Source organism: Pleurodeles waltl, chromosome 8 (genome assembly GCF_031143425.1).
Source record: "Pleurodeles waltl isolate 20211129_DDA chromosome 8, aPleWal1.hap1.20221129, whole genome shotgun sequence".
Lineage (NCBI taxonomy): Eukaryota > Metazoa > Chordata > Amphibia > Caudata > Salamandridae > Pleurodeles > Pleurodeles waltl.
In genome coordinates this window covers 1,309,119,278-1,309,142,953 of record NC_090447.1, presented here as the reverse complement: position 1 = coordinate 1,309,142,953, position 23,676 = coordinate 1,309,119,278, and the positions used below count along the sequence as shown (strand labels likewise).

General features: G+C 49.3%; 1 protein-coding gene across 4 annotated transcripts in view; it reads left to right on the top strand.

Moving 5' to 3' along the window:
- The window catches only part of PARP4 (poly(ADP-ribose) polymerase family member 4), a 1,744,976-nt gene that overhangs the window by 1,080,216 nt on the left and 641,084 nt on the right, over positions 1-23,676 (top strand). For all 4 annotated transcript variants that reach the window (XM_069202293.1, XM_069202292.1, XM_069202291.1 and 1 more), the window contains exon 30: positions 15,556-15,669. In XM_069202293.1, coding sequence (XP_069058394.1) covers positions 15,556-15,669 — 114 coding nt within the window. The remainder of the gene's footprint in view (positions 1-15,555; positions 15,670-23,676) is intronic.

The window sequence follows — 23,676 nt, the reverse complement described above, 5'->3', positions numbered from 1 at the left end:
TTACGACCCTGACGGTGGGTGATAAAGTGGCGGTAATAAAGCCAACAGGCTGGCGGTAATTACCACCAAATTTTGACCATGGCGGTGATAACTTCCATAGACAGCCAGTGTACCACACCAACCGCCAAGGCGGAAACAGCAGCAACCATGGCAGTAGCTGCCAACAGCCAGGCGGAAGACAAAGTACCGCCCACCATATTAAGACACAGGAAACCGCCACCTTTTCCGGGGCGGTACCAATGCCAACAAAAGCCTGGCGGAAACAGAGCTCAGAAGTGAAAGGACTCACCATTGGAGGCACAGGGAAGAACCACGCCGCCATGGAACCCAAACTGCATGTCTTCCTGATGATCTTCTACGTTATGCTCCACCTGGAACACCAACGCCAATGAAGACGACGATGGTGAGTACAGCCACCTAGCACACAAGGGTGGGTGAAAAGAAAATGAGAGTGACACACACATGCACCACACATACCCGACACACACACACCATACACACAACCAGCTGCACACGAAAATCAATTTGTGCCCGTAAAACGGCAGAATAATGCAAGGACAACAAGAATTGACTAAAGTGATTGTAATCAGATCAACATCAAAAATAATAATTTGATTTGTCAATGAAACAGATATGTGCACATGTACACAAAGGGACATTGCCCAGTCCAGTGTTCAAAGGGCCATTGCACAGTCCAATGTTCAAAGGGCCCACATGACCACAGGGCACAGTCTAAGGCCCAACTCTAGTCCTGACCACGTCCGGATATTACACTGCAGGGGCATCAGTTTGCAAATAGGCAGGCAACTCAGGGGGTGGGGGGCTCCTCACCCAGATGGGGGAACAAGCCCACTGGTTCTGGAGGGGGCAACATGACCATTGCTTTGTCCTGGTTAGTGCAAGGCCATAGTCTCTCGAGTGGGTGACTTGCCCATTGGTTCTGGAGGGGGCAACATGTCCATTGCTTTGTCCTGGGGAGTGCAAGGCCACAGTCTCTCAAGTGGGTGACTTGCCCACTGGTTCTGAAGGGGGCAACATGCCCATTGCTTTGACCTGGGGAGTGCAAGGCCACAGTATCTCGAGTGGGTGACTTGCCCACTGGTTCTGGAGGGGGCAGCCTGCAAAGTAGCCCCTGGAGGGTGGACTACATGGCGTCCGCCAACAGTGATAGCTGCACTGTGGTGGTGGTTGGAGGAGGCTCCTGGGTAGTCCCTGCACTCACTGATGGCTACATGGTGGTGGTTGTTGGAGGAGGCTCTTGGGCAGCCCCTGCACTCACTGATGGCTGCAGGGTGGTTGTTGTTGGAGGAGGCTCCTGGGCAGCCACTGCACTCACTGATGGCTGCACATCCACAGCTGGCGGTGGGGGCCCCGGGACAGCTGGTGGTGGTAACTGTTTGCTTGACAGCTTCTGCTGGCGAAGAGTGCCTCGTCTCCTCCTGTTCATGGGTTGGGATCTCTTACCCTTCCTGGCAGGGGTGGATGGGCTCTTCCCCTCTCAGCCAGGTGGTGCAGGCTCCTTCCCCTTCTTCACAGCTGGTGCAGGCTCCTTCCCTTTCCTCACAGCTGGTCTGGTTCCTTCCCCTTCCTCACAGCTGGTGCAGGACTCTTCCCTTTCATCCCTGGTGGTGCTGGCTCCTTCCCCTTCAATGTCGTAGGTCTGGTATCCTTACCAGCACGAGTAGGTGGTGCTACCACTGTCCCCGTGGACTGTTTGGCTAAGGTGCTGGGCTGTGTCCATGCAACTCTGCCCATATGTGCAGGATGGGGAGGAGGGGTAGGGAAGAGGTCAAGTTGGGCAAGGAAAAGCTTTTTAGGGACGTTGGGACGGGAGAAGTAATGGGAGTGGAGGATGAGGGAGTGGTTGTTGGAGGTGTACGTCTGCTGGATTTGGGTGCAGGTGCTTGGGCTATATGCTGATGTGAGGTGGATGGCTGTTGGGTGTCTGAATGCTTATGTTTGTGTCCTTTGGTTGGGGGGGCTGGGGGGGACAGACATGGTGGGAGAGGACACAGGGGACGCGGGCATGGATGTTGTGGATGTGTCTGCCAGTGTGGTGTGTGTTCTCTTTGGTGTGGTGATGCTAATATTGGATGTAGATGTAGTGCATGCAGGTGTGAGTGTGGACATAACTGGGAGGGTGGAGGAGGAGGAGGACGAGACAGTGGAGGCTGTGGATGTTGTGTCTGCAACGGTATGGTGTTTGTGTGAGGGCCTGTGGGACGAAGTGTGTTGCTTGTGTTTGCCTGTGCCACTTTTGTGTGTTGCCTTGTGTGCATGCTCGTCTGTCTGTGTGCTTGGGATGGGTTGGGGTTGAGGAGAATGGGACTGGGAAGTGGAAGTTGGAGGGGGGACAATAGAAACAGGGACAATGGCTGCCATCAGAGAGGAGGCCAGAGCCTGAATCGATCTCTGTTGGGCCAACAATCCACCATGAATGCCCTCCAGGAATGCGTTGCATTGCTGCATCTGGGATGCCAGCCCCTGGATGGCATTCACAATGGTTGACTGCCCTACAAAGATGGATCTCGGGAGGTCAATAGCCTCCTCACTCAGGGCAGCAGGGCTCACTGGGGCAGGGCCTGAGGTGCCTGGGGCAGAGGACATGACCACCCTCTGGGTGAGCGGGCATGGGCAACTCGCTGAGGGGCTTCTGGGAGGGCGGTGCTGGTACGGGGTGGCAGCTGTACCTGCAGCTGGGGTGGTCACAGAGGTGTCCGCCACCACCAGGGAGCTCACATCGGAGGAGGTATCAGAGTCTGTGTTGTCCCCTCCAGTCTCTGCCGTGGTGCTCCCCTCGCTCTACGTCCCACTTGTTCCCTCGGCGTCAGTGGACTCTGCCTCCAGGATCCTGTGGGATGCAGCTCCCTCTGTCACCGGTGCCTCTTCTCCTCTGCCAGATGATGCTAATGCACACAAGGACAGGATGCCAAAACAAGAAAGTGGGGGAGAGAGACAAAGAATACACTGGGTCAATGACTGCACCAACATGACAGTTGACATACACAGCACCGTCACACACAGGGAACATGCCTACGCACTATGCATTTCACTACCAGTGAAATAGCTAGTCACCAAGGCATGAGGAGGAGCACACACCGCCAACTGCAGCACACCTGGGACCCACGCAGCCCTGCCTAGAAGTGAATACTAACAAGCTCGGTTACCTGTATTTGCCATGCAACCATTACCCTTCTGAGGACCTATGCTGCTATGTCTGGCCTGGCCTTAGGGGCACCCACTAACACACAACCACCACCCGGATACCACCCCACCAGTCATAAGTTGTAATGATACCCACTGTACTCACCCCCTTGTGGCTGCTGTGATTCCCTCAAGCGCCCATCCAACTCAGGGTAGGCCACCGCCAGTATGTGGGCCATCAGGGGGGTCCGGGTCTGATGGGCACGCCTTCCTCAATGGGCGGCCATCCCCAGCTGGGCCTCTGCGGTCTTCCATGCCCAGCATCTCAGGTCCTCCCACCGTTTCCCACAGTGGGTGCTCTGCCTTCCAAAGACCCCCAGGGTCCGCACGTCCTTGGTGATGGCACACCATAACCCCTTATTTTGATGGGCGCAGACCTGCAGAGGTAATACATACAGGAGAACTCCATTAAACAAACAGTCCAGCATATCACTCACATGGCCCACCATACCCGATCCCATCACCATTGCAACCCACATAGGCCAGCTCACAACATGTACACTGCCAACAGACAATCCCCCACACCCCACCTACCCTTACACAATGACTTCACACACATCTCCATGCATTCATACCACATGCATCCTACCCACAGTGTACTCACCTGTTGGTCTGGAGGCCCATACAGCAGTCCGTACTGGGGTAGGACCCCATCCACCAGTTGCTCCAACTCCTCCAAAGTGAAGGCTGGGGCCCTCTCCCCGGTCACACCGGCCGTGGTAGGTTCCAGACACAGGTTACAGCAGCACATGCAGTGTAGGTCTTGTAGAAGGTCAGGAAACAAGTGAGGATTGAGATAGACAATGGCAATCACTTCCGCAGCGGTGTACACTGTCACCGCCGGCGTAGATCCCCATAGGGCACTGTACACTATAGGGCACAATATAATCCAACGAGGAATTGCATGGCGGTTCACGACCGCCTACCGCCACGGTGCACAACGTGGGTGGAATTACCTCACTTCCACCTGTCCCGCCACACAGGACAGGCGGTCGCCATTTCAGGGGGGGTGAACAGGCCTATCGATAATTTCTGCGTCACAGGATAAATAGGCACATACTTTTAAATTACACTGTCCCAAAACATGGTTGCAGGTTGTGGACTGCTGTTGTGGTATAGTAGTTCAAATTGTGACAGCCTACTCACTCTTGTGTCCCTTAGATTCCTACCGCTGTGGATGAATAGGAGATGGAGACATACCCCCGTGTACAGATCCCTGGTGAACTTAGCTACACTGGAGGACAAGCACATAATACTCACCTGTAGACTTGACAGGGCCACAATCACAGAGCTGTGTGCCCATTTGGAGCCTGACCTGATCTCTGCTATCTGTCATCCAACTGGGGATCCCCCCCTCTTGTGCAGGCTGTATGAAGTTGGCTCTGTATATACTATCTCAAAGTAAGAGATAGTGTGCACAGAGTCCAAGGGTTGCCCTTAGAGGTAAGATAGTGGCAAAATTTGATAATTCTAATGCTCTATTTTGTGGTAGTGTGGTCGAGCAGTAGGCTTATCAGAGGGTAGTGTTAAGCATTTGTTGTACACACACAGGCAATAAATGAAGAACACACACTCAAAGACTTAACTCCAGGCCAATAGTTTTTATATAGAAAAATATATTTTCTTAATTTATTTTTAGAACCACAAGTTCAAGATTTGAAGTAAATACATAAAATGCAAGGTACTCCACACAGGTAAGTTAGGAACTGTGAATTAGAGCAATAGCATCCACAGTTTTAGTAAAAATGGTAATAAGCTATTTTAAAAGTTGACACTGCAAAAATCAACAGTTCCTGGGGGAGGTAAGTAATGGTTAGTTTTTCAGGTAAGTAAGGCACTTTCAAGTTCCTGGGCATAGGCAGCCCACCGTTGGGGGTTCAAGGCAACCCCAAAGTTACCACACCAGTAGCACAGGGCCGGTCTGGTGCAGAGGTCAAAGAGGTGCCCAAAACACATAGGCATATAGGAGAACAGGGGTGCTCCGGTTCCGGTCTGCCAACAGGTAAGTACCCACATCCTCGTAGGGCAGAAGGGCAGAACGGGGTGGGGGGTTTGTAGAGCACTGGGGGGAGGACACAAGTAGGCACCCAAAACACACCCTCAGCGGCACAGGGGCAGCCGGGTGCAGTCTGCAAAGCAGGCATTGGGTTTGTATTAGAAACAATGGAGGGACCCGGGGGTCACTCTAGCGGTGCAGGCAGGGCATGGGGGGCTTCTCGGGCCAGACACCGACTGGGCTAGGCAGAGGGTCGCCTGATGATCACCCCTACACTGAGGTGAGGTTCCTTCTGGTCCTGGGGGCTGCGGATGCAATGCTTGGTCCAGGCGTCGGGTTCCTTGTTACAGGCAGGTGGGGGCAGTGGCCGGAGGTGCGGGCATCTCCACTAGCTGGGATGCCCTGGGGTGCTGTAACAAAAGGCATGACCCTTTGAGGCTGACTGCCAGGTGTTACAGTTCCTGCAGGGGGAGGTGAGAAGCACTTCCACCCCGTACAGGCTTTGTTCCTGGCCACAGAGTGATAAAGGCACTCTCCCCATGTGGCCAGCAACTCGGCTTGTTGTGGCTGGCTGGCAGAAACTGGTCAGCCTAGCACTAGGAGTCGGACTGGTATTCAGGGAGGCATCTCTAAGATGCCCTCTTGGTGCATTTTACAATACATTCCACATTGGCATCAGTGTGCATTCATTGTGCTGAGAAGTTTGATGCCAAACTTCCCAGATTTCAGTGTAGCCATTATGCCACTGTGGAGTTCGTGTTTGACAAACTCCCAGACCATATACTCTTTATGGCTACCATGCACTTACAATGTCTAACGTTTTGCTTAGACACTGTAGGGGCATAGTGCTCATGCACATATGCCCTCACCTGTGGTATAATGCACCCTGCCTTAGGGCTGTAAGGCCTGCTAGAGGGGTGACTTACCTATGCCACAGGCAGTGAGATGTGGGCATGGCACCCTGAGGGGAGTTCCATGTCGACTTAGTCATTTTCTCCCCACCAGCACACACAAGTTGTGAGGCAGTGTGCATGTGCTGAGTGAGGGGTCCCCAGGGTGGCATAATACATGCGGCAGCCCTTAGAGACCTTCCTTGGCATCAGGGCTCTTGGTACCAGGGGTACCATTGACAAGGGACTTACCTGAGTGTCAGGGCTGTGCCAATTGTGGGAACAAAGGTACAGTTTAGGGAAAGAACACTGGTGCTGGGGCCTGGTTAGCAGGGTCCCAGCACACTTTCAATCATAACTGGCATCAGCAAAAGGCAAAAAGTCAGGGGTAACCATGCCAAAGAGGCATTTCCTTACACAGGTTCTATCAATGCTCCATTTCCTGGCAACAGGTTCTTTCCAAGTGACAGTGAGCTTGGCAGCAGGAATGTCACAGCCAATGTTCTCAGTCGTGTTGGGAAGAGTCTTGTCCGCCCTGGTAAAACACATGTGCAGCTACATTGCTTTCCCCCAGGTGAAAGATTTGGCCACTGTGAAGGCCGGATTTTATGCAATGGGACATATCCCCATTATTATTGGGGCGATTGATGGTACACATATTGCGTTTGCCCCCCTGCCCCCCCCCAGCGGAATGTACAGGTGTTCAGGAATCTGAAGAGTTTCAACTCCATGAATGTGCAGAATGTGTGCCTGGCGGACCAGTACATCTTCCACGTCACTGCTAAATATCCAGGGTCGGTGTATGATACCTTTATCGTGAGGAATAGCAGCATCCCAAATGTGATGTCCCAACTACAGAGGCACAGGGTATGGCTTTTAGGTGAGCCTTGGTCCCCACCCAGTTTATGTTGGTGTATGCCTCTGCTATTAGCCAAATAGGATAGTGTGTGGCTAAATGTTGTCCCTCAATACTTGCAGGTGACTCTGGCTACTCAAACCTTTTGTGGCTGCTGACCCCTGCGAGGAATGCCAGGCCAAGGCTGTAGAACGTTATAATGAGGCACATGGACGAACCAGAAGGATAATTGAGAGGACCTTCGGCCTCCTGAAGGCCAGGTTCAGGTGCCTCCATGTGACAGGTGGATCCCTGTGCTTCTCACCCGAGAAGGTCTGCCAGATAGTAGTGGCATGCTGCATGTTGCACAACCTGGCCCTCAGCCGCCATGTACCTTTTCTGCAGGAGGAGGAGACTAGAGATGCCCCTGTGGCAGCAGTGGACCTTGAGGACTGTGAGAATGAGGATGTGGACAACAAAACATTAGTGATCCGTCAGTACTTCCAGTGACACACAGGTGAGACAGTGCAACTTCACATTTCTGTGACTATTGTTGTATTCTGTGTGGCATTGGCATGCTGGCATTACCCACTTGTTTCCTCTACTTACTGTCACCTATGGATTATCATTTTACAGATGTTGGTGATATGACAACAATGTTGTGATGTGATCACAACAGCCAGCAACAGCTCATTAATTCTATGCTCTCACTATGTGCAGTTCACTTGCAATGGATGTAGCTGTATTTGCAATACATGAAATACTAGTATTTGAGTTTTATCCAAGGGTGTTTATTGTAGTGCTCAGAAATTGAGGGGAAAGTGCAATGGAATGGGGTGATGAGGGAGGAAAGTCAAGGGTATTGTTCCAGTCTGTTTGTAGCACAGGTGCAGTGTCCAATGGGACATAGGAAGTGAAGCAATGGCAGTTCAAGGTAGACAAGGTGACAGAGTGGGACATAAGGGGGACAATCAGGAGAGTCTCATTTCGTGGCGGTGGTCTTGGCAAGTGTCTCTGGCTTCTGTCTGGGTCGCAGGGAACGTGTGTGGGGTGGTGGCCTGTGGGTCCTGTGGCGGGGCCTCCTGCCCACTAGTGGCAGCGGAAGTGGAGGGTTGTTCAGTTGACTGGCTAGTGGTATGGTCCCGCTGGTGTTCTGTTGCCTCCCTCATGATGTTGGCCGTGTCTGCCAGCAACCCTGCAAAGGAGATCAGGGTGGTGTTAACGGCCTGCAAGTCCTCCCTGATCCCCTGATACTGTCCCTCCTGCAGCCGCCTGTTCTTCTGCACGTTGTCAAGAATCTGGCCCATCGTGTCCTGGGTATGTTGGTAGGCTCCCAGGATCTCGGAGAGTGCCTCCTGGAGAGTCGATTCCCTGCTCCTGTCCTCCCCCTGGCGCACAGCAGCCCTCCCAGTGTCCCTGTTGGCCTGTGCCCCTGTCCCCTGAATGGTGTGCCCACTGCCACTCACCCCAGGTCCCTGATTGTCTTGTTGGCGAGTTGTGGACTAGGGTCCTTTGTACAGGTGGGCACACTGCTGATTGATGTGTCCTGGGGACAGAGGTGTGGGTATGCCGGGTGGGTGCTGTGGTGTTAGTTGCTGATGGGGGAGGCTCTGTGGTGGTCTGTAAGTGGGCTTGAGTGACCGGCTGTCCAGTGGTCCCTGATGGGCCAGGTAGGTCCTCCAGATCCAGAAGTCCAGAGCTACTGTCATCACTGGGGGCCTCTTCTGTTGGGGGACTGGATATTGGTGGTACCTCCTCTCCACTGACATTGGCTGTGGTACCTGTGGGGATGTAAATGGTGTATTATGCTTCAAGTGTATGACTTTTGTATTTCTGTAGGTTCCCCTCTATGGTTGGTGTTGCCCTGCCAGCATTTGCTTGTGTATGGTGATGTATTGTGGTTATGTTATTTTCCCTATGCTGTACATGCTTTAGTGATGGGTGTCCATGCAGGGCTGGGAGGGGCTGTCCATGCATTGGTATGGCATGCAGGGCTTGGCATTGTGGTTAGTCATATGTGTAGGTGCAGTGTGTGGGATGGTGTGGAGTGATGGGAGTGAAGGTGAGGGAGTGTGATGGCATGCAGGTATGGGGGGGGTGATAAGTGGTAAATGTTGACTTACCAGAGTCCAGTCCTCCGGCTACTCCATCGAGTCCCTCAGGATGCAGTATTGCCAGTACCTTCTCCTCCCATGCTGTGAGCTGTGGGGGAGGAGGTGGGAGTCCACCGCTAATCCTCTGTATGGCGAGCTGGTGCCTTGCTGCAATGGAACGTCCCTTGTCCCATAGGTCGTTCCACCTCTTCCTGATGTCGTCCCTTGTTCTTGGGTGCTGTCCCACGGCGTTGACCCTGTCCATGATTCTCCACCATAGCTCCATCTTCCTTGCTATCTGCTGTACCTGTGCTCCAAAGAGCTGCGGCTCTACCCTGACAATTTTCTCCACCATGACCCTTAACTCCTCCTCAGGGAAACGTGGGTGCCTTTGTGGTGCCATGGGTGTTGTGTGATGTGTGTTGGTGAGGGTGTGTTGAGTAATGTGGTAGGGTGTGTGATGTGGAATGTGTGAGGGGTGTATGGCTGTATGTGGTGTGTGTCTAGCTGTCTCTGTGCTCTTCTTCTCAGTCTCCTGGCAGTAATTGTTGTTTGTAAAGTGTTGTGGGTAATGTGGGTGTTTGTTTTATAGTGCTATGGGTGTGGTGTGTGTATGGTTGTCAGGTGTGTAATTTTCGTATTGGCCAGTGTAGTGTTGTTTTGTACGTGGGTGTCCATTCTGAGCGCAGCAGTATGTTCTGCCAATAGTTTACCGCTGTTTGATGTCCGCTGTGGTGATTCGTGGGTCATAATGTGGTGGGTGTTGTTTTGTCGGCATAACGGTATGGGTTTTGGGACCGCAACTTTATCACTGGCCTTTGGTCTGGCGGCTTTGTGTGTGTGGCTGAATTCTGTCAGATTGGTGTGTGTGTCATAATATGGTGAACGGATATCCGCCACTGCGGCGGTAAGTTGACGTTAGCGTGGCAGTAAGCGGGATTTACCGCCAGTGTCATAATGAGGGCCAAAGTCTCACACACACGCCCTTCAGGACTCCTTGCTTCTGTGGTTCAGAGGCAATGCCAATCCCATACTGGGCCACACTTGCAGTTTCACCAGGGCACCTGCAGGCTAACACTCAGCAAAACTGGCACGCCGATACTAGGTTCCACACATAGCTCCATCAGCAAACCTCAGTTCTGACCTTGTGTGCCTGTTACTATTCCAATATTGCAGCCCACATACAACTCTGTCAGCGCACCTCAACCCTAACCTGCAGCGCCCCATTATTCCAATACCAGGAATTACACAGCACTCTGTTTCTCATTCCTCACCCACTGCCTTTCTCCAGCACTGGGCCAGGACACAGCTCTGTCTACACCCCAATCCTGATGTGAAGCGCGCCAATATTCCTGTAGTGGGGTTCACACACAACTCTGCTAATGTACCTCCTGCTGCTCTGCAGTGCCCCCTGCTGTTCCATACTCTAACTTCTGTTTGAGGACGTGGGGGAGCCAATTAAATCCATTCTTAGCTGCCATCTTTATTTGTGAGAGTCTGTTTCACCTATCTCACTCTGTTTACTCTCACTATTTTCTTTCTCCCCCACTTCTCTCTTTCCAGTTCTTAAAATCCACACATTAACAGTTTCGCTCTTTCTTTCAACTGTTTATTTTTACTCCTCTCCCTTTTTTTAGTTTCCCTCTTCCTCTTGCTACTTGGTTATTTCTCTTCTTTTTTTGTTCTTTTTTTTCTTTATCAGTCGTTCATTCTATCACTATTTTTTTCTCTTCCCTTCGTTCTTTGTATTTTTTATTTGCTCTTTTCTTTGACTCGGTATGCGTCCTTTCACTTCATTTTTGTTTTTGTTGTTAGATCTTTCTTCCTTCCTTTCTTTGGTGTTTTCCTTATCTTTATCTATCTATTCACATTTATCTATAAATCCCTCTTTTTCCCATATGTATATGTATGTGGAAGCCACAAGTTACTTGTTGTGCCCCGAAATGTCAAAGTGGTTTTCCCATTTTGTGTCTGTGGGAAATGTCAGTACATACATGCCCTGGTTCTTTTGCTGCTTATTTCTCGCGCCATCTCTCATTTTTCTCTAATGATCATTTTTCTCTTTCTTTTCACACTTCTTTCATAATTTTTTCCTCTTTATCTTTCGTTTGCTAGCTTCCTTCCCTTCTTTCTTTTGCCTCACACATTTGCTCTATTTCATCCCTTAGTTGTGTTTTCATTTTCTCATTCTTTCTTTGCCCTCTTTCTTTTATTTTTTTGCGACCCCTTCTCTTTCTTCCTTTTGTCTGTTGTAATTCTTTTGCCTCCCTTTTTCTGCCCCATCTGCTTCCTCTCATGAGGCTTAGTTATCAATGGAGCAACAGGTGCAGTGACACCGAGGCCCAGAGACATATGGACCTCACTCAACTCTAATTACTGCTGTATTTTACTACTGAAATTTCAGTTAACCATTTTCCTTTCTTACTCTGGGGCCCATGACACCGTTACTACGCCACTTGTCCTCTCTATCTTTTCTCCCAAGTCCCTCTTTCCTTTCACCCTCCAGTCCATCCCAACTGATATTTTTTTATGGTGTTTTGAGCATCACACTCTAATGCCAAAAGTTTATTTCTGATAAAAGTTTATATGATATTTGTTGATACAGGAAGAAGGTAAATGGGAGTGCTTTAGTTAAATGCTGGACCTCTGGAATTATATGATAAGAAAAGAAGAAATTATGAGACAGGGTTGACCAATTTATGTGGCAAGAAAAGTCCAGTTATGAATTTACAATGCCAATGGCTCTAACTCGAGAAAGTGCGAGACCTAATGCATTGCAAATGCTTGTTATAATATTACTGCTGCTCTAAGTAATCTGCGTCTCCGCCTCATCTACCTTGCATCAAGATAGAAATCTAAAATCAGTTTTATCTCTCTGTTTATATTCAGATTATCCACATTCATTAAGTTTGCAATGAAAAACGTAATAAAAAATCTCGAAGTTGGGCCCAAATCGCCAAGCCTTGTGTGGTCTAGAAAATCAGTATCAGATCTTTTTGACACTTCACAAGTTTAAATGAACCTGTTTGCACACGCTGCTGGAGGGTACTATTTATTTTGTTTATCTACATGGTTTGCAGTAAGGCACAGACAGACAGACAGACATACAAACTTAATAAGTGCTTTGAGAAGCCTAACTGAGCAGCCGCCAGCCAGTTGTGCCACGTGTGCTGGAGATCTGCACATCGTCTTAGGCTGTCAGCACTCACGGACAACAAGACTTGTTACTGTGAATCATTCGCAAGATAAGAAACACCAAAATGCACAGAAAATAAATACATCCAAATTCCGAATGAATGATGCACGAAACCTTCACACAAAACTCACTCAGTTACGTATTCTCCCTGGGGCCTGCTCTACCATGAACAGAATACTAACCCACACTGTAGCTGAACCCAGAAGAAAGCTGCTGGACTGCTCCCCCAGTCTCCAGCCCACCTATCATAAGAAAATCAACAGGAGTTGCTGGGTCACAGTGGAAGAGGTAGAGGCCACTGACACACCCACTCCTACATTGCCTTGACGGCATTCCCTGCCTGCAGCCATTGAGTTTAATGGAGGTCTTCCGACTCCTCCCTTGGCCATGTAAATAACACCCAAGTCAAACTCCATTCTTGGTAGTAACAAACCCATCAGTGTGTCATCACTGCCCTGATCTATGCCTCCAGGTCGAAGAAATCTTTGCCCAGCCAAAACATGCGCAGAGCCAAGGACCATCCTCCCCCACCCTCTCAATAAAAAAAACCCAGATTTACAAGTTTGTTCCATGCGCAGTCAGAACAATATTGCTAGCTGCTCAGTGTTAATTCTCACACATCTGTTACTCCCCCAGGGTGACAGGGCGACGCCCATCTCGCCCTTTAACACCATCCGTCCCTGCTTAGGGGAGCCCTTAAGTAACCCAGAAAGAGGGTTGGACACTTTCTGCAGTGACCCACCTATCAGAGGGGGTCAGGGACGTCACCAAGCTGGACTAACCAGTCAGATGCTCCCAAGGGCCTCTGCTCATCTTATTTCCAAGATGACAGAATCAAGTGGCCACCTGGCAGAGCTCTGTACACCCCCCTAGGGGAGGAGCTGGGCAGAGTGGTGGTCACTGTCCTGTGCTTTGTGTGGTTTCACACCAGAGCGGGAACTGGGGGTTCCTGCACTGGTGCAAACCGGTTTATGCACAGAGGGCACCAAATGTGCCAGTTAAAGCAGTCTGGGGGCGCTCAAAGGCACGCCACGCAAGCCCAGAGACACCTATATATAAAGAAGAGGTGATCACACCTCTGTCTTACAGGAAATCCTTTGTTGTGCCTTCTCCAGCTCGAGTTAAACTCAGCAGCAGGAGTGCAGAACAGTGTTTGGGGTCGGCAGCAACACGGGCTGGCATGCAGACTCTGCAAGGCTGTACAGGCAGACTTTGGGGGTTCCCCTAGGGAACCCCCAGAGTACATGGTATCATGCAACTACCAGTGGAATTTGTGTAGTTGCATGATTCCAACATGTTTGATACCAAACATGCCTATGTTCGGTGAAACCATTATGCTGTGGGAAAATTATTGTTGACCAGTGTCCTCTACATACCTTAAGATTGCTTCCCCGCGCTAACAAAGCCCAAGAAATGGAGTCTGGGGTTTGTAGGGACACCTCTGCTCATGCAGGGGTGCCCTCACACTTAGAACCATGCACCTACCCTTGGGCTGAAGGGCCTACCACCGTATCAGTGTGCAGTGACCATGATATAAGGCAGACCTTATATCTGGAGTGAAAGGTGCATGCACCATTTCGCAGAGGCTGCAATGGCAGGCCTGTAGTCAGTTTGCATGGGCCTCCAGGGTGGCACAATACATGCTGCAGCACATGGGGGAGCCCTTGTGTTCCAATGCCCTTGGTGCCTAAGTGCAATATACTAGGTACTTATATGGGCGCACCAGTATGCCAATTATGAGTTGTAAAAGTTACCATACAATGAAATTTAGGGCAGAGAACACTGGCACTGGATCCTGGTTAGCAGGATCCCAGTGAGCTACAGTCTAACCATACTGATACCAGGCAAAAAGTGAGGGCAACTATGCCAGAAAGATGCTACTTTCCTACAGTATTTTAACTCCATACTTTTGTACTCGGTTCCCATACAGGCAGCTTTAGCCACTGCATTACTACAGAACTGTCCTCAGGTGCTACAACAGCTTTTTTAACCTCATTCTGACCAAACTTTACCCTCAACCAGAGATGACAGAGGTGGGGTGGAGATGATTTACCCACATATTATGATGATACCTGTTTATATAGATTTGCAGGAGGCCAGTGGGCTTGATAATTCTGCTGATACGGGGTTGCTCCTCCCCTTAGGAAGATGTGGTTATTAAAGAGACTGCTGAGGTCCAGGACCTAAAACTGCCCTACTTTGCAGTTAAGACAAACAACTGTACAGTAGTCTTGAAACTTAGACCTGCTTCCTCTGAGCCCTTACTTCCATTCAGCGAAGCCCAACTTCACACTCTGAAGGGCACTTGGAATAAGCCTTGTTCTTGACTGCCGATGAATGGGTAAGAGGCCGGATGCCACAGACCAGCACCTGCAATCCTGATTTTATTATGCAGCATCCTACTCCTAAGTGTTTGGTGGTCCAAGATCAGACAGCAAGGGGTGAATCCTAATGTATTCCTCGTTACCCCCAGCCAGCCCCAAGACAGGAAGTTGAAAAGGATTGAGCCATTCGGGGATTGCATGTTCCTTTCAACCATCCTAGCCTTGAAGTCAAACAGTGCCGCTTGACTACTAGACTGTTAGACACATGCCCTCTGGGATGTGGCCAGCAATGTCTTGCTGGCGGTCCCATAAGAGTTTTAGGCCTTCTTAGCCCAAAGTATTCAGGATGGTCAGAATGCACCAAAATACTTGATACGTGCTGGCGTGGATACTACTGATTGCTTAGGGTGAGTGGTCGGCACTAGGGTTGTTCTCCTTTGCTATGTGTGGATAACCTCAGCATCCAAGCGACTTTAGGCAGAATTCAACACTTTCAAAGGAGGATATATGCCTAGTCCTACGTGTGGAGGCGAAGCATATTGTTCTTAGCATTTTGCACTGTTTTCTGGCATCTTAGGAAATGGAAAAAACTCAATAAAAAAATCTTCAAAAAGATAGATGTGCCCATTGGCACCGTAGTTGTCTTATGCTCTGAGGAGACAGAAAGTCAAACAAGAAACTGGCGGCGCATAGGGGTGCTGCTTATACGCCACTTTGCATTGTCCATTCCTTGGTGGAATGAAACTAACAAGGAGCTGCCTAGTTCTACGTAGCAGCACGCAGGAGCACTGCTATGAAAACTTTCTGATCCAGTGTCGCACCTGGGCATTATTCTAAAGGTCCGGAATCTCAGGTTAGATATAGCATCTAGCTGAAGGAGCATTGCAGAAGGTAAGCAACGTGTTCTTTTCTACCATCTACTACTAATTAATGCAAGACAGGCATTTAGAGGTTAATTCTGAAGCTAAATAAATGATTCAAATTGCTATTTTTTATAAAATTTTCTCCTTTATTTAGGACACCATGGAATCTCAAGTTGACATTCCAAATATTCTACAACTTATGGCTGCAGAAGACATTGATTTTCTACCATATATGGCATGGGAAGAGGATCCTGATCACAGAGAAAGGGTGAGATACATGAAACGTAAGGTGTTCATTGTCATTGTTAACTGTTAACATTGTTAATAAAACAGAATTGCATGTTGTGTATCACATCATCCATTATACCTAATGTTTGCTCTTAGTTTTCTCACTTTGGTGCCTATTATGTGATATATTTTTAAATTGCAAACAAATGCCAAATATTTTGAGTTTTTGTGGTTTTGTTTCAGAGAGGTCAATATGCAGCATTTGTTTTCTATGTGTTCCTTTCTTGTTTACAAAGTAAAGTAGAAATACAGTTTGCTATTAGGAGGCTCCTTGAAGGTTAACAATTTAAAGGAGGTATGCACAAAATCAGCTAATTTTGCAAGCAAAAACAAATCCTGTTCCATCTCTATATGGCATACTCCTATGCAAACTGAGGTGCTATTGTCTTTTTATTCATTATTTCTTAACCCATTCACTGCTCGGCCTTTTCCCCAAAGTGCTAAACCTTTTTTAATGCTTATTTGGGATAGTTCGCAATTTTGTTTTTTCGGGAGAAATAGGAAAAAAGTGCTTTAGAAGAAAGTGTCATTTTTTTCTTGCAAAAAGCATCAACGAAAGGTTTGTGGTTCTAAAATCACCATCTTCCCAGCTTTCACCAACAGGCAAAGTTGATTCAGAAAAACAATTTTTTTTACTACAGTTTTGGCATTTTACTGAGAGCCCATTTTTCCTATTTTTTGTGCTTTCAACCTCCTTCCAGTTTGTGGTGGAATTAGGTGTGGATCCCATGGTGAATTCAGCAAGGGCTCATTTGTGTTAATCCTTCAAAATTAGTAGGAAAAAACATCCATTTGTGACGTTTTCATTTGTAACTTTTCGTCACGATGGCCGATGTACAAAAGCAATATGCCATTACATTTGCTAGATATAGGAGGCTGGCCTGGCTTATAGTGGGTACCTTGTGGTACTTACACCTTGTGCCAGGTCCACTTATCCCTTATTAGGAGACATGCAAAGCTCCTACGATACCACTTATATCATATAGCACTATATCATAAGAACCACAATACTCAGAGTTACTAAAAATAAAGGTACTTTATTTTAGTGACAATGTGTCAGAAATATCTCACAGGATATACTCCCTTAGGAGGTAAGTAAAATCCACAAAATATGCACACAAACCAAAATCAGTTAAGTAAACAGTTAGAAAAGTAGTGCAACCACTTTAAAATACAATAGCATGCAATAGGCCTAGGGGCAACACAAACCATATACAAAGAAAGTGGAATGCGAACCACTTAGGGACCCCAGGCCTAGTGTAGTGTGTAGAGGGTCGCTGGGAGTGTAAGAAAACACTAAGGTTGTGCCCAAGATACCCTACCCCAAGACCCTGAAAAGTAGGAGTAAAGTTACCTTACTACCCCAGAAAGACAGTAAAGTCGAGATAGGGGATTCTGCAAGGACAACAACTGACTGCAAAGCACTGAAGACGGATTCCTGGACCTGAGGACCTGTAAAGGAAGAGGACCAAGTTCAAGAGTCACGCAAGTGTCCGGGGGAGGGGGTGCAGGAGCCCACTAAACCCCGGATGACGGTGCAAAAGGGCTGCCTCCGGGTGGAAGAAGCTGAAGATTCAGCAACAACGGAAGGTGCCAGGAACTTCTCCTTTGGTCAGAAGATGTCCCACAGCGTGCTGGAGGATGCAGAGTTGTTTCCACGCAGAAAGACCACAAACAAGCCTTGCTATCTGCAAGGGTCGCGGTTGAAGGTTTTGGGTGCTGCCCGGGCCCAGGAAGGACCAGGAGGTCGCTCCTTGGAGGAGGAGACAGAGGGGGCGCTCAGCAACACAGAGAGCCCACGCAGAAGCAGGCAGCACCCGCAGAAGCACCTGAACAGGCGTTCAGAAGATCTGGGCACGGCGGTCGTCTCAGCACAACAAAAGGGAGTCCCACGAAGTCAGAGTCCAACTCAGCAAGTTTGGCAATGCAGGACGGAGTGCTGGGGACCTAGGCTAGGTTGTGCACAAAGGAAGTCTTGCAAAAATGCACAGAAGCCCTAGCAGCTGCAGTTCACGCAGTACACAGGATTACTGTCTGGAGTGGGGAGGCAAGGACTTACCTCCACCAAATTTGTACAGAAGGGCCACTGGACTGTCGGGGACACTTGGACCCAGCTCCTGTGTTCCAGGGATCACACTCGTCAGGATGAGAGGGGACCCATAGGACCAGTGATGCAGAAGTTTGGTGCCTGCGTTGGCAGGGGGAAGATTCCGTCGACCCACAGGAGATTTCTTCTTGGCTTCCAGTGCAGGGTGAAGGCAGACAGCCCTCAGAGCATGCACCACCAGGAAACAGTCGAGAAAGCTGGCAGGATGAGGCACTACAATGTTGCTGGTAGTCTTTGTAGGAGGCTGGACTGGCTTGTAGTGAGTACCAAGGGGTACTTGCACCTTGCACCAGGCCCAGTTATCCCTTATTAGTGTATAGGGTGTCTAGCAGCTTAGGCTGATAGATAATGGTAGCTTAGCAGAGCAGCTTAGGCTGAACTAGGAGACGTGTGAAGCTACTACAGTACCACTTAGTGTCATATGCACAATATCATAAGAAAACACAATACACAGTTATACTAAAAATAAAGGTACTTTATTTTTATGACAATATGCCAAAGTATCTTAGAGTGTACCCTCAGTGAGAGGATAGGAAATATACACAAGATATATATATACACAATAGCAAAAATATGCAGTATAGTCTTAGAAAACAGTGCAAACAATGTATAGTTACAATAGGATGCAATGGGGAAACATAGGGATAGGGGCAACACAAACCATATACTCCAAAAGTGGAATGCGAACCACGAATGGACCCCAAACCTATGTGACCTTGTAGAGGGTCGCTGGGACTATTAGAAAATAGTGAGAGTTAGAAAAATAACCCTCCCCAAGACCCTGAAAAGTGCGTGCAAAGTGCACTAAAGTTCCCCTAAGGACAAAAGAGTCGTGTTAGAGGAATAATGCAGGAAAGACACAAACCAGCAATGCAACAACTGTGGATTTCCAATCTAGGGTACCTGTGGAACAAGGGGACCAAGTCCAAAAGTCACAAGCAAGTCGGAGATGGGCAGATGCCCAGGAAATGCCAGCTGCGGGTGCAAAGAAGCTTCGACTGGACAGAAGAAGCTGAGGTTTCTGCAGGAACGAAAAGGGCTAGAGACTTCCCCTTTGGTGGACGGATCCCTCTCGCCTTGGAGAGTCGTGCAGAAGTGTTTTCCCGCCGGAAGGACGCCAACAAGCCTTGCTACACGCAAATCGTGCATTTGGCGTTTTTGGACGCTGCTGGGGCCCAGGAGGGACCAGGAGGTCGCAAATTGGACCTGCAGAGAGAGGGGACGTCGAGCAAGACAGAGAGCCCTCACTGAAGCAGGTAGCACCCGGAGAAGTGCCAGAAACAGGCACTACGAGGATGCGTGAAACGGTGCTCGCCGAAGTTGCACAAAGGAGTCCCACGTCGCCGGAGACCAACTTAGAAAGTCGTGCAATGCAGGTTAGAGTGCCGTGGACCCAGGCTTGGCTGTGCACGAAGGATTTCCGCCGGAAGTGCACAGGGGCCGGAGCAGCTGCAAAGTCGCGGTTCCCAGCAATGCAGCCCAGCGAGGTGAGGCAAGGACTTACCTCCACCAAACTTGGGCTGAAGAGTCACTGGACTGTGGGGGTCACTTGGACAGAGTCGCTGGATTCGAGGGACCTCGCTCGTCGTGCTGAGAGGAGACCCAAGGGACCGGTAATGCAGCTTTTTGGTGCCTGCGGTTGCAGGGGGAAGATTCCGTCGACCCACGGGAGATTTCTTCGGAGCTTCTGGTGCAGAGAGGAGGCAGGCTACCCCCACAGCATGCACAAGCAGGAAAACAGTCGAGAAGGCGGCAGGATCAGCGTTACAGAGTTGCAGTAGTCGTCTTTGCTACTATGTTGCAGGTTTGCAGGCTTCCAGCGCGGTCAGCGGTCGTTTCCTTATCAGAAGGTGAAGAGAGAGATGCAGAGGAACTCGGCTGAGCTCATGCATTCGTTATCTAAAGTTTCCCCAGAGACAGAGACCCTAAATAGCCAGAAAAGAGGGTTTGGCTACCTAGGAGAGAGGAAAGGCTACTAACACCTGAAGGAGCCTATCAGCAGGAGTCTCTGACGTCACCTGGTGGCACTGGCCACTCAGAGCAGTCCAGTGTGCCAGCAGCACCTCTGTTTCCAAGATGGCAGAGGTCTGGAGCACACTGGAGGAGCTCTGGACACCTCCCAGGGGAGGTGCAGGTCAGGGGAGTGGTCACTCCCCTTTCCTTTGTCCAGTTTCGCGCCAGAGCAGGGGCTAAGGGGTCCCTGAACCGGTGTAGACTGGCTTATGCAGAATTGGGCACATCTGTGCCCAACAAAGCATTTCCAGAGGCTGGGGGAGGCTACTCCTCCCCTGCCTTCACACCATTTTCCAAAGGGAGAGGGTGTCACACCCTCTCTCAGAGGAAGTTCTTTGTTCTGCCATCCTGGGCCAGGCCTGGCTGGACCCCAGGAGGGCAGCTGCCTGTCTGAGGGGTTGGCAGCAGCAGCAGCTGCAGAGAAACCCCAGGAAGGGCAGTCTGGCAGTACCAGGGTCTGTGCTACAGACCACTGGGATCATGGAATTGTACCAACAATGCCAGGATGGCATAGAGGGGGCAATTCCATGATCATAGACATGTTACATGGCCATATTCGGAGTTACCATGGTGAAGCTACATATAGGTAGTGACCTATATGTAGTGCACGCGTGTAATGGTGTCCCCGCACTCACAAAGTTCAGTGAATTGGCTCTGAACAATGTGGGGGCACCTTGGCTAGTGCCAGGGTGCCCTCACACTAAGTAACTTTGCACCTAACCTTTACCAGGTAAAGGTTAGACATATAGGTGACTTATAAGTTACTTAAGTGCAGTGTAAAATGGCTGTGAAATAACGTGGACGTTATTTCACTCAGGCTGCAGTGGCAGGCCTGTGTAAGAATTGTCAGAGCTCCCTATGGGTGGCAAAAGAAATGCTGCAGCCCATAGGGATCTCCTGGAACCCCAATACCCTGGGTACCTCAGTACCATATACTAGGGAATTATAAGGGTGTTCCAGTAAGCCAATGTAAATTGGTAAAAAATGGTCACTAGCCTGTCAGTGACAATTTGGAAAGAAATGAGAGAGCATAACCACTGAGGTTCTGATTAGCAGAGCCTCAGTGAGACAGTTAGTCACTACACAGGTAACACATTCAGGCACACTTATGAGCACTGGGGCCCTGGGTTACCAGGGTCCCAGTGACACATACAACTAAAACAACATATATACAGTGAAAAATGGGGGTAACATGCCAGGCAAGATGGTACTTTCCTACAGTCTTCTTGCTACTTTGTTGTGGTTTTGCAGGCGTCCTGGAGTAGTCAGCGGTCGATACTTGGCCGAAGTCGAAGAGGGAAGTGCAGAGGAACTCTGCTGAGCTCTTGCATTCGTTATCTGGTGAGATACCCAAAGGAGAGACCCTAAATAGCTCTCAGAGGAGGATTGGCTACAGAGAAAGATAAGCACCTATCAGGAGGGGTCTCTGACGTCACCTGCTGGCACTGGCCACTCAGAGGTGTCCATTGTGCCCTCACACCTCTGCATCCAAGATGGCAGAGGTCTAGGGCACACTGGAGGAGCTCTGGGCACCTCCCCTGGGATGGGCTGGTTAGGGGAGTGGTCACTCCCCTTTCCTTTGTCCAGTTTCGCGTCAGAGCAGGGCTGGGGGGGATCCCTGAACCGGTGTAGACTTGCTTTTTCAAAGAGGGCACCATCTGTGCCCTTCAAAGCATTTCCAGAGGCCAGGAGAGGCTACTCCTCCCAGGCCCTTCACACCTATTTCCAAAGGGAGAGGGTGTAACACCCTCTCTCAGAGGAAATCCTTTGTTCTGCCTTCCTGGGACTGGGCTGCCCAGGCCCCAGGGGAGCAGAAACCTGTCTGAGGGTTGGCAGCAGCGGTAGCTGCAGAGAAAACCCCGGAAAGTTAGTTTGGCAGTACCCAGGCTCTATGCTGGAGACCCGGGAATGCATGGAATTGTCTCCATGATCCTAGACATGTTACATGGCCATGTTCGGAGTTACCATGGTGACGCTACTGATAGGTATTGACCTATATGTAGTGCACACGTGTAGTGGTGTCCCCGCACTCACAAAGTTCGGGGAAATTGCGCTGAACAATGTGGGGGCACCTTGGCTAGTGCCAGGGTGCCCTCACACTAAGTAACTTTGCACCTAACCTTCACTAAGTGAGGGTTTGACATATAGGTGACTTAAAAGTTACTTAAGTGCAGTGAAGAATGGCTGTGAAATAACGTGGACGTTATTTCACTCAGGCTGCAGTGGCAGTCCTGTGTAAGAATTGTCTGAGCTCCCTGTGGGTGGCAAAAGAAATGCTGCAGCCCATAGGGATCTCCTGGAACACCAATACCCTGTGTACCTAGGTACCACATACTAGGGAATTATAAGGGTGTTCCAGTGTGCCAATGAGAATTGGTAAAATTTGTCACTAGCCTGCAGTGACAATTTTAAAAGCAGAGAGAGCATAAACACTGAGGTTCTTGTTAGCAGAGCCTCAGTGATACAGTTAGGCTCCACACAGGGAACACATATAGGCCACAAACGTATGAGCACTGGGGTCCTGGCTAGCAGGATCCCAGTGACACATATCAAACATACTGACAACATAGGGTTTTCACTATGAGCACTGGGCCGTAGCTAGCAGAATCCCAGTGAGACAGTAAAAACACCCTGACATATACTCACAAACAGGCCAAAAGTGGTGGTAACAAGGCTAGAAAGAGGCTACCTTCCTACACCAGGCGCTTCTGGTTGCGGAGATATATAGCGTTTGTGGGTTTTGCAAGAACACGAGGTACACAGAACCAATAACTGAGCTGCACCTCTTAATGGCTTTTCATTGTGTACCTGGTATAGGGCAATTTATATGGTAAAATATAGAGTGATAAATAGGTATCAAGGAAACCTATGTATTTCCGAAGTGGGCACAAGGTATGGCGTTTAGAAGCAGTGGTATATAGCAACATGGGAATTGGAGGGCATGTCCCAAAATACTTGTGTAGGAGACATGCAAGGCTTATTGTAGGAAGCTGCCTCTGTATATAATATATCAAAATAAGATATAGTGTGCACAGAGTCCAAGGGTTCCCCAGAGGCTTAACAGAGGCTAAAGTAGATAATACTAATGCTCTCTTTTGTGGTAGTGTGGTCGAGTGGTTAGGCTTATCAGAAGGTAGTGCAAAGCATTTGTTGTACACCCATAGACAATAGAAGAAACACACACTCAATGACTTAACTCCAGACCAATGATTTTTCTATATCAAGAATATATTTTCTGAATTTATTTTTAGAACCACAAGATTCAAATTGTAAGTAAGTACTTCAAATGGTTTGTTTTTCACCGAGTTATCAACAGTACTTGGTTTGAAATAGGTCAGTAATACAGTTTTTGAATTATTGGCAAAAATCTGTTTTAAAAATGGACAGTACAATTTTCAGAACAGTTCCTGGGAGGAAGAAATGTTAAGTTGGTTTGCAGGAAAGTACAACACTTAAAGTTTCAGTCTCTGGGTTTTAGGAAGTCCAACAGTTGGGGTTCAAGTTAACCCCAAACACCGACCACCAGCAACACGGATGTAGCGGTCTAAGTTTAACAAATTTAATGTAGGCTCCTATGGAGACAGGGGGTACTCGAAAAAAGACCTGCTTGCAGGTAAGTACCCACAGCTCGGAGAGCAGACCAGAGGGGTTGGAAGGAGCACTGGAGGGGCCACAAGTAGGCACCAAACACACACCCTCAGTGGCACAGGGGCGGCCGGTTGCAGGGTGAAAACAGGACAACAGATTTCCAATGCTGGTCTATGTGGAGACGCCGGGGGTCACTAAGAGGCTGCAGACAAGGTCCGGGGGGCATCTCGGGCACACCACCAGTCGGACAGGGAGGAGGGCTGCCTGCTGAACATTGAG